Source organism: Eptesicus fuscus, chromosome 9, assembly GCF_027574615.1.
Source record: "Eptesicus fuscus isolate TK198812 chromosome 9, DD_ASM_mEF_20220401, whole genome shotgun sequence".
Lineage (NCBI taxonomy): Eukaryota > Metazoa > Chordata > Mammalia > Chiroptera > Vespertilionidae > Eptesicus > Eptesicus fuscus.
Window position 1 is genome coordinate 30,350,028 of NC_072481.1, and position 12,155 is coordinate 30,362,182.

Consider the following 12,155-nt stretch of genomic DNA (forward strand, 5'->3'; position numbering starts at 1 on the left):
GGGTTTCGAATCTACTCAATTACATGCACCTGAACGCTATCAAGCCCACATCACTCAGACACGTGGGGCCACGTGTTCGGACCATAGGTTCAAGCTTACAACTATAGCCTCTGGCTATAATTGTGCTGGGAGGGCTCTGCCCTCCAAGCTGGGACTTGCACGTGGCAATGAGAGGACTGTGCCCTCTCATTAGTCCGAGGCTTGAACCTGTCCAAACACTGTAGCCACTCTTCACAGTATCTAGGGGTTGGCAGGCAGGTCACATCTAGCCCACTGCCTGTAAAATTTTAGTGGAACAGAGTCATGCTTATTCATTTACATATTGTCTGTAGCTATTTTCACACTACATGGCAGAATTGAGTATTTGTGGCAGAGACTGTATGACCCACAAAGCATAAAATGTTTACTATCTGATTCTTCACAGAAAGTTTGCCAACCCCTAATGTATACTTGGCTGCCTGTCTTATTCCTTTTTATTTTTTATTTTTATTGATTTGAGAGAGGGAGAGAAAGATAGAAACATCAATGATGAGAGTCATTGATTGGCTGCCTCTTGCATGCCCCCCACTGGGGACCGAGCCCGCAACCCGAGCATGTGCCCTTGGAATTGAACCCAAGACCCTTCAGTGCACAGACCGACGCTCTACTCACTGAGCTAAACCAGCAAGGTCTGTCCTGTTTCTTTTGTGGTTATTTTGGTGCTTGAAGATGTGGTAGACATGATGTTTGTCTCCATTATGGGCATTATAGGAGATGCTCAAATATTCTTACAAATTAACTTATTTTGCAATTTATTTGATAATAGGGGACTAAGTCTTAAATAGCCTAGTCAAATATAAGAAAAATACTAATCTAGGCATGGTTCAAGCCAGTCAGCCTTCGCAATGGGTGAACTACTTTTAACAAAGAAATTTCTGTTCATTCTGTTGGTAATAGGGTGTTCCCTAAATGGGGGTAGATGTGAGGTTTCTTGCCTGTAAACAGGGATTGATTACCATAATTGATATGTATAATAGAGAACTGTAATTAATACCCTAATTATTTTGGTATCCCTGATGCTGCCATAAGTCTTAAAACCAAAGTCCCTTGGGTGCTTTTGGTTAGAACTCAAGCTAATATGAGCAGTTACCCAGGACTGACCAAACCTCTAAACCTAGTATAGTAGCTGTTAGCACATGTAGGTATTTATTTTTAAAATTAAATAAAATTTAAAATATAATACCTCATTCACACTAACCGTATTTTAAGTGTTCCATAGTTAGAGGTGGCTGGCTATCCAAGACTCCTCATTATTTGACTTAATCCTTTGTAAGAATGGAATAATAATTTATAATGTTTCCTTTTTCTAACAGCAAATAGTGATAAAATGTATTCAATCCTTGTGTTAGGGCCATCTCAGCTAAGAGCAAACTCTATTAAATTCTGATCTCTTTAAATCTTGACTCCAGAAAATAATCCATCTCATTTACCCTATGGACAAACTATCTCTTCATGATGATTAATCATTGGCCAGTTCATGAAATGGCTTAGAACTGACTGTGATTTCTGGCCAAATCTATTTGGCTTGGTTAATGGTGGTGGGAAAGGGAGTCAATAGAGTATATAGTCTTGGCATCACCTTTGAAGTGATTTAGATTTTATCACTCAGTGACTCATTTTTATTCCCAGCATCTAGTGCTTTTTGCATGGCCCAAAGGGGCCCTGTGCTGCTCCACTGCAGAGAAACTTCAAGAAATGCTGGTTTGCTACAGTGTTTTAGCTTGTGAGAGTCTCTGGGACCTTCTCTGCTCCATCATGGGGTCTCCTCTAGGTGGGTATTAGGGGGAGATTGGTAACTGGTTTAACCTTTAATAAAGAACTTGGAAATCTTTGGTGATCCAATAAGATATATATTCAATAGTCGTCTGTCCCTTAAAATGTTTCCCTGGCCCCAGGATAGTGTCACTTTAAAGATTGCTTCCTTAATGCAGTGTTCCTTAAACTTTGAGAGGCTCTAAGGCCACTTCAACAGACTACAAGATTTGGTGGACACCCCTCCCCCAACCTATTTCTTAGTTACTATAATCAGAAATGCTACGCAGGACCTAGTTTTCTCTAAATTACCAGATCTTTGTCATATTGTACCTCAAAGCAATGCAACATTGGCAGGGATGGGAGTGGGGTGGGAGTGGGAGAGACAAACCCAATTTTTAGACTGAGGATGCAAGTATAATCTCACTCATTTTGGCTTTTCCTGCCCTCAAATGCTCTTGTGTGTGTGTGTGTGTGTGTGTGTGTGTGTGTGTGTGTGTATAATTGAATTTAATTTTTTTTTTTTCTGAAATGGGATTCAACCATATTGGGTTTAAATGCTATCCCCTGATGGCAATAAGTGACCTTTCCAGGAATCAGGTTGTTCAGAAGGAATCTTCTCATCCATTTCCTACCTGTTCTGTTCTGTTTCCATGAGCTTCCTGAGCACTTCTCTGAGACACTGTTTTATCTTGCTGTGACATTTTGGATCACTTTAGGAACTAACATGAAAAACCCCTCTGGTCATCTTTAGACATGATTTAAAAACATTCATCTAAAATGATCTACTCAGGTCATCTAGATTCCTGACCCTAATATTCCTTTGAACCCAAAAAAGGAAAAGTTAAGTTTTGTTGTGCTCCAAACCAGTCTGAAAATAGCTCAATGTTTAGTGTAGATTACATCCTAAAAGCATTTTTTAGGAAGTTGACTGTGATAGAGATTTCTATTTCCTTTACAGGTCATTTTACCTGGGACAAATACCTAAAAGAAACATGTTCAGTCCCAGCGCCTGTCCATTGCTTCAAGCAGGTAATTGATTCTCAACATCCTTAGTAGGTGGGAGGCAAGTAGACTTTTTCTGATCCTTAGACAAGCAAAACATGAGGTGGGAGCCATGGGCTTCTCCCCTGAAGGCCCTAGAGTAAACTGCTATGGGGAGAATGCAACTCAGAACTCACTATGAGTTTTGGCAGCAGACATTCTCCTCAACTTCATTCCAAATAATACCTTTTTCTTCTTCACCTCCTTGAAGATATTCTGTGTTACTGAAAACAATAACTAATTTTTACTATTGCTATTTAATCAGACAGATAGGATACATAGTTATAGCCCTTGGTCCGCGGACCACTGTTGGTCCATGAAGTCTAAAAGGTTGGCGACTGCTGGTTTAAGGAAACCTTTGGAGCAGTGGTCACCAACCGGTAGTCTGTGGATCACTGGTGGTCCATGAGGTCTGAAAGGTTGGCGACTGCTGCCTTAGACAGTTCTTAAAAGTAGAGCAGTATTTGTTTCTCTGTACTCAACATCCCTGCCACATCATTTCTTTTCATAAAAATACTGGTACTGAGTCCCATCAGTGTAGGGGGAGTGTTTGAGGAGCTCATCAGAGGCCATTCAGAGCTTTCCACATAGAATTAAGTGCCCCACACAACACATAGATGGTATTAACTATATCTGTACATGATAAGGCTGATAAGCAAAGACTGTACTGCTACTAAACAGAGCAATTTACATCTCCCTCTGGTACTAATGATTATTTCCTCAAACTGTCAACATTTTACTTTGAGTTTGAATCTTATCTATGCTCTAAATAAAAGTACAATTCAGGGCTTCTGCTCATTTGAAATAATAGGGGCTAAATTCATGTTCCCATCTAAAATAATTTTTAAAAAGACAAAATATATTAAACTGATTTTCAAGTAACTGAAAATCAAGCAACCAATCACAGTGATCTCTGGAAGATGGAGCCCCTTATGATTTCCCAGCTTACTACCTTAAGAGAGTTTTGAGACCATGGCCCAGGGAAGGTGACCCAAGATTGAGCCTAGTACTCCGTAATTTGAGGATATGGAACTGAGAGTCCAGGAAACCAAGGTGGCTAGAATTTTCAGAACACATTGCCAGAGAGAAGAGAGCTGCACAGAAAGCAAACAACAGAGATGTGCAGAAATCTCCCTTCAAGTATTCAGCAAAGTACTATTGTTCAGTATGTGCATGTGAGGCAGCTACCCAAAGCCAAGGGAAAAACCATCTGAAAGGTTTAAATGGAATAGATCCTGGCACTAGGCTAGGAATAGTACCTGGTCCCACCAACTAGACTGGAAATCTCAGTTCACATGGCATTGGGTGGAATACTCAGGAAAATTTTGCTCAGTAGTGGTAAATATTTAGCCTTAAAGTGAGCACTGTTCTGAGCCTGCCAAGCAAATCATAAAGCAAGACTCAAAATGATCAAATTATTTCCAAGTAACTTAGTTGCATCTAGGAACAAAGCACAAGAAGGGAATGCAAAAATATCTAGCACCCCAAGGAGGGCAGCAGGGGGATGGGAGACATCTGTAATAATGTCAACAATAATAAATATATATCTAGTACCCAACAGGTAAAATTCACAGTGTCTAGTATCTGATCAAGCCAGGTATGTAAAGAGGCTGGAAAATATAATCAATAATGAGCAGAATAATCAATCAATAAACCGACTTAGAACCTATGAGATCTTAGAATAGCAGGCAAAAACATTAAAACAGTTATGCTCAAAAGTTTAGCAGGGAACATGGAAGATAATTAAAGACTCATATTATACTACTATGTTCAAAATAAAAACACACTGGATGATATTAATGTCAGGAGAAAATATTGGTAAACTTGTAGATATAGCAATAAAAATTCTTCAGAATGAAACACACACACACACACACACACACACACACACACACACACACACACACACAAGAATCTTGAAAAGATGCAAAGAACATTAGTGAGCCATAGGATGACTTCCAAGTTTATGTGATAACTCCATAGACCATGTAATTTTAATGCTCAAAGGATAGAAGGGGACAGAAAAATATTTGGAGATATAATGGCTAAAAACTTTCAAAAATTTATGAGAACTACCAGTATTAATCCACAGATTTAAGAAGTTCAATGACAAAAAGAAAGAAAAAAGAAAAGAAAGAAGACAACTACACTAAGGCATATCATAAATGCTTAAAATCAGTGATAAGAGAACATCTTAAAAGCAGCCACAAAAAAGTTACTTTGCATACAGGGGAACTAAGATATGAATGACATTATATTTTCTTGTTAGAAACAATGCAAGCAAGAAGGAAGTTGATTAACATCTTTAACGTATCAGAAGAAAAAACTGTCAACCTAGAATTCTATATTCAGCAAAAATATCTTCCAAAAACCAAAGGTAAAATAAAGGTATTTTTAGACATACAGAAGCTGAAGGATTTTACCAGGAAACCCACTATAAGAAATGTTAAAGGAAGTCCATCAAGCAGAAGGAGAATGATACTAGGTGAAATTATAGAACTATACAAAGGAAAGAAAATCACTGGAAATTGTAATTACAAAAGTAAAGACATAAGATGTTTTTTATTATTATTTAAATCCCTATAAGAGACAATTGTATAAACAACAATAATATTGCATTATAAAGATAATTAAAATTTGTATAAATAAAATGTATGATAACAATAACTTAAATGCCAAGAGAAATCCTAAGTATAATATTGATAAGATTCATATACGTGAAGTAGTATAATATTATTGCAAGATAGGCTGCTCAGTTAAATGTGTTTACTATAAACCCCAAAGCAACCACTAAAATAATAGAAAACAATTAGCAATATAGTGGAATTAAATCCAACCATATTAATAATCAAAGTGATTATGAAAGGTCTAAATGCCCCAATTAAAAGGCTGAACTTGTCACATTAAATAGAAAGCAAGACACAATTATATACTGCTTGCAAGAAACTACACTTTAAAAAGAAAAGCACAAATAGGTTGAAAGGAAAATGATATACCATGCTGACATTGACCATATTAATATGAAAGTATATTTCAGAGCAAAGAATATTACCAGGGATAAAGAAGGAATTTTATGATGTGCTAAGGGGTCAAATTCCTTAGATGAAGCAAAAAATTTTAAGAAGACATAAATAAGTCTAAAATTTATCTGCAGTCAGACTTTTAATAACTTTTCTATGATTAGAGAACAAGTAGACAGAAAATAAGCAAGTATCTGTATAAAAGATTCAAACAACACTATTAGCCAACTTTTGGCACCAAAACCACAAACAATAGAGGTGACCTGATTGATACTCTCTAACGACAATAGAATATGCATTCTTTTCAAGTGCACACAGAACATTTACCAGGTAAGGCCATATTCTGGACTATACAATAAGGCTTGATAAATTTAAAGGGATTTAAATAATGTGAAATATATTCTCTGATACATTGGAAATAAATTAAAAATCAATAGCAGAAAGTTATCTGGAAGATCTCCAAATATTTGGAAACTAAGTATCACATTTCTAAATACCCATAGAGGTATTTAGGAACATTAGAAAGTATTTTCATGTAAACTTTTAAGAATTTGTGGTGGTGATGCCAAAGTAGTTTTTAGGGAGAAATTTCTAGCAGGCAAACACTTACATTCGAAAAGAAGAAAAGTGTAAACACTTACATTCGAAAAGAAGAAAAGTTTCATGTAGCTCCTACTTTAAAAAACTAGGAAAAATGGATAATTAACCCCAAATTAAGCAAAGAAAAAAAATAGAGCATAAAATCAAGAGTAGAGCTTAAATCAATCAAATAAAAAACAGAAAAATAATAGAAAAAATATCATTGAAACCTACAGCTGATTCTTTGCAATGAGGTAAACTTCTGGGTAGTTGATCAAGAATGAAAAGAGAGAAAACATAAATTACTAACATCAAACTAAAGGAGGTAACATCATTATTGAGTCTATAGATTAAAGAGATATTAAAGGGATACTATGAACAAACTTATGCCTTTAAATTTGACCATTTAAATGAAATGGACAATTTCATGAATGAAAAAAATTACCAAAGTTCACTTAAGGAGATAGGAAATATGAATAGCACTATTTCTGCCACAGATCTAAAATTTTTAGAAAATTCCAAGCCTAGATGACTTCACCAATGAATTGTTTCAAACATTTAAGGAAAAAAATAATGCAAATTCTACATAGACTCTTCTATAATGTTTAAGAGAAGGGAATACCTTTTGTCTCATTCTATGAGGCAAGCATTATTCTGATACCAAAACCAGGCCAACATTGATAGAAAAGAAAACTTACAGAGTTACATCCCACATAAAAATACATGTACAAATTCTAAACAAAATTTTAGAAAATTAAACAATATATAAAAATAATTCATGACAACTGGAGTTTAGTTTCAAGAATCAAGGTTAATTTAACATTCAGAAATCAATCGGTGTAATTGACCACATGAACACACTATGAAGGAAAAAATAAGATTATCTAAATAGATGCAAAGAAAGCATTTGACAAAATTCAGTGTCCATTAATAAAAACTCTCAGCAAACAAGAAATAGAAGGAATTTTTTAAAATCCTAAACCTCAAAGGACATCTATGAAAAATCTACAGATAACATCACATAAAATGCTTTTTCCGTAAGGTCAGGAACAAGACAATGATGTTTTTTCTTGCTACTTATATTCAGCAGTGTACTACCAATGAGACCAGGCCAAATAAAAGAAAAGGGATCCAGACTGAAAAATTAGAACAAAAACTGAAGAAAATATATGGGAAGACTGACCATACCTAATAGTGGCAAGGTTATGGTGCAAATAGGATGTTCATAAACCACTGGTGAAAACGTAAAATGGTTCAGTTACTTTGGAAAATAGTTTGGCAGAAAACTTCAACATACTACTGAACAAAAATAAAAATCACTAAGTTAACTAGGAATTGAATAATACATTCTTAACTTGCAAAGTATTTATACCTCAGTACTAAAGCCAACATTTTACTCAGTGGTGAAAAGTAACTCAATAAAGTTATAATGAAAGAGAAATTTCCATTTACAATAGCAGGAAAAATTAATATCTATGAATGAACTAACAATATGTGAAACTTATATAAAGAAAACTTTAGAAAACAGCTTACCAAAAGCATGATCCATTAAAAATTCATAAAGTAGATTTTGTCAAAATTAAGAACTTCTGCTCTTCAAAAGATATTGATAAGAGAATGAAAATATAAGCCATAGACTTGGAGAAAATATTGGCAAACCACATAGCTGATAGCAATACTCTCCAAATTGATCTATTGATTTGATGTACTTCTTATCAAAATTCCAGATGCCTACTTTGTAGAAGTTGACAAGTTGACTCTAAAATTCACATAGAAATACAAGGGACCCAGAATAGCCAATTATGGGAAAAAAGAGAACAAAGGTAGATGATTTCTATTTCCTGGTTTCAAAACTTACTACAAATCTACAGTACTTAAGACATTGTGGTACTGACATAAAGATAGACATATAGATCAGTGGATTAGATTTGAGAGTACAGAAATAAACCCATACATTTATGTTCAATTGATTTTGGACAAAGATGCCAAGACAGTTCAGTGATATTTTCAACAACTAATATGGGGAAAACTGGATATCCACGTACAAAAGAATGAAGTCAGACCCATCCTCCACATCATATATGAAAATTGACTCCAAGTGTATGATAGACCTTAATGTAAGAGCTAAAACTATGACACTTAGAAGAAAACAGGAATAAATCTTGGTCTAGGCCAGTGGTCGGCAAACTCATTTGTCAACAGAGCCAAATATCAACAGTACAATGATTGAAATTTCTTTTGAGAGCCAAATTTTTTAAACTTAAACAACTTCTAACACCACTTCTTCAAAATAGACTCGCCCAGGCCGTGGTATTTTGTAGAAGAGCCACACTCAAGGGGCCAAAGAGCTGCATGTGGCTTGTGAGCTACAGTTTGCCGACCATGGGTCTAGGCAATGATTTCTTAGATATGGCACCAAAACCACAAACAATAGAGGTGAAACTTGATAGACAAAATTAACTGCTTTCGTGCTTCCAAAGACACTATTGAGAAGGTGAAAAGACAACCCACACAATGGGAGATAATATTTACAGATCATGTATCTAATATGGAACTTGCATCTGGAAGATATGAAGAACTCTTACCACCTCACCAGTTAAATAACCCATGATTTAAATGGGCAAAGAATTTGAATAGGTCTTTCGTCATATACTAGTATATACACATAGCCAACAAGCATGTAAAAGATGCTTAACATCATTAAGGAAATACAAATCAAAACTAATGAGATACCACTTCACATCTACTAGGGTAGCTGAAATAATAAAGGCAGACAGTAACAGGTGTTGCTGAGGATGTGGAGAAATTGGAACCCTCATATGTAGGTGCTGAGATTGTAAAATGCTGTAGGCATTTTAGAAAACAGTTTGAAATTTACTCAAAATAGAATTGCCACATGACCCATCAGTTTCACATTTAGGTATATACCCAAAAGAGAGAAATCAAAACATATGACCCCACAAAAACTTATACACAAATGTTCAAGGCATCATTATACCTAATAGCTAAAAAGAGGAAACAATCCAAATGTTTATCAACTGATGAATGGATAAGCAAAATTGTATATCCATATAATAGAATGTTATTCAGCAATGAAAATGAATGAAGTACTGATAAACACTCCAGATTAACCTTGTAAACAATGCACTAAGTGAAGAAAGGAGCTATTCACATATTATAAAATTCCATTTATATTAATCTCCAGAATAGGTGAATCCATAGAAACAGAAAGTAGCCCAACCAGTGTTGCTCAGTGGTTGAGCATTGATCTATGAACCAGGAAATCACAGTTCAATTCCCAATCAGGACACAGGCCCAGGACACTAAACCATTAGTTGTTGAAAATATCACAGGTTTCATGCACAATCCCCAGTAGGGGATGGGCAGGAGGCAGGACACTAGACCATTAGTTGTTGAAAATATCACAGGTTTCATGCACAATCCCCAGTAGGGGATGGGCAGGAGACAGCTAGTTAATGATTCTCTCTCATCACTGATGTTTCTCTCCTCCCTTTCTGAAATCAATTAAAAATATTTTAAAAGAAACAGAAGGTAGATTGATGGTTTTCAGGGGCTTGCCTGAGGGGAGAATAGGGGGAGAAGGCTAGTGGATATGAGGTTTCTATTGGGGGCATGATGAAAATGTTCTAAATTTAGGTGGAGTGATGTTTGCCTCTGTGAATATACTAAAAACCACTGAATTATATACTGTAAAAAGTTAAATATTCTGGTATGTGAGTTATACATATACCTATCATATGATTCATCCATTCCACTTTACTGTATTTCTGAAATATGTATGGAAATATAGAAAGTATATTCGTATATGTGGATATTCATAAGAGATTTATTTGTAATAGTGAAAAACTGGAAATACACCAAATGTTCATCAACATGATATACTACTCAGAAACAAAAAGACATGAATTATTGATTCCATTCAACAATGTGGATGAATATCATAATAGTTATGCTGAATGTTACTGTCTATTGTTTTAAAACCTTTAGCCAAGATCACACTTAATGGTTAAAAACTAGCTTTCCCACTAACATCTGAAAGAAGGCAAGGATGTCCCTCTCACCACTCCTTTTCAACATCAGCCTGGAAATCCTAGCTATTGCAATAAAATAAGAAAAGGAACTAAAAGGTATACAGATTCGGAAGGAAGAAATAAAACTCTCTTTGTTCACAGATGACATGATTGTTTATGTAGAAAATCTAAAAGAATTGACAAAAAAACTCCTGGAACTAATAAGCAATTATAGTATGATTGCCGATACCAGGTTAATATATGAGTCAATCATTTTTCTATATACCAGCAATTAAAAATTTGAAATTAAAAACAATACCATTTATATGAGCACCTCCAAAAATGAAATACGTAGGTATAAATCTAACAAAATACGTATAAAAATTATCTGAGGAAAACTTTAGAACTTAGATAAAAGAAATAAAAAAAACCTTAAAAATGGAGAGATAGTTCGTGATCAAGAAAAGGAAGACTCAATATTGTTCAAAATGTCGGTTCTTCCCAACTTGATCTATAGATTCAATGCAAGCTTAATCAAAATTTCAGCAAGTTATTTTGTGGATATTGACAAACGGATTCTGAAGTTTATATGGAGTGGCAAAAGATACAGAATAGCGAACACAAAATTGAAGAAGAAGAACAAAGTTTGAAGACTGACACTACCCAAATTCAAGAATTACTATATCGCTACAGTAATCAAGACAGTGTGGTATTGAGAGAATAGGTAAATAGATCAGTGGAACAGTATAGAGAGCTCCAAAATAGTCCCACATAAATATAGTCAACTGATCTTTGAAAAAGGAGCAAAGGCAATGCAGTAGAGCAAAGATAGTCTTTTTAACAAATGGTACTGAAACAACTGGACAGCCACAGGCAAAACATGAATCTAGACAGACCTTACTCCCTTCACTAAAATTAAGTCAAAATAAACCACAGACCTAAATGTAAAACTATACAACTCCTAGAAAATAACAAAAGAGAAAAACAAGAAGATCTTGGGTATGGTGATGACTTTTTAGATACAACACCAAAGGCATGATCCATGAAAGAAATAATTGATAAGCTGGACTTCATTAATATTAAAAGTTTCTGCTCTGTGAAAGACATTATCAAGAAAATGAGAAGACAAGCCACAGATTGGGAGAAAATAACATGCAAAAGACACATCTGCTAAAGGACTGTTTTACAGAATATACAAAGAACACTTAAAAACTCAACAATAAGAAAACCAACAACTTAATTTAAAAATGAGCCAAAGATATTAGCTACCTCACCAAAAAAAGATAATGCAGAAGATTTAAAAAATGTGAAAAAAATATTTTAAATGCAAATTAAATACCACTACACACCTATTAGAGTGGTCAAAATCCAGAATACTGACACTACCATATGCTTGCAAGGATATGGAGCAACAGTAATTCTCGCTCATTGCTTGTGGGAATGCAAAAGGGTACAGCCATTTTGTAAGACATATTGGTGATTTCTTTCAAAACTAAATACACTGTTACCATATGATACAGCAATTCCATTCCTTTGTGTTCATCAAAGGAACTGAAAATGTTTGACCATGCAAAAACCTGAAAATGGATGTTTATTGCAGCTTTATTCATAATTGCCAAAACTTGAAAGATGCCCTTCCGTAGATGAATGAATAAACTGTGGTATAGCCAGACAAAGGAGTGTTATTCAG

General features: G+C 35.0%; 1 protein-coding gene across 8 annotated transcripts in view; it reads left to right on the plus strand.

Annotated features, from left to right (window-relative positions):
• The window catches only part of SCMH1 (Scm polycomb group protein homolog 1), a 140,814-nt gene that overhangs the window by 55,429 nt on the left and 73,230 nt on the right, over window positions 1-12,155 (plus strand). For 5 of the 8 annotated variants that reach the window (XM_028160267.2, XM_028160264.2, XM_054720460.1 and 2 more), the window contains one exon: window positions 2,753-2,823. The exons of 1 other annotated variant lie outside the window; for it this stretch is intronic. In XM_028160267.2, coding sequence (XP_028016068.2) covers window positions 2,753-2,823 — 71 coding nt within the window. Of the gene's footprint in view, window positions 1-1,668; window positions 1,811-2,752; window positions 2,824-12,155 lie in introns of all 8 variants that reach the window. 2 more of the 8 variants (XM_028160266.2, XM_054720457.1) reach the window with 1 other exon arrangement.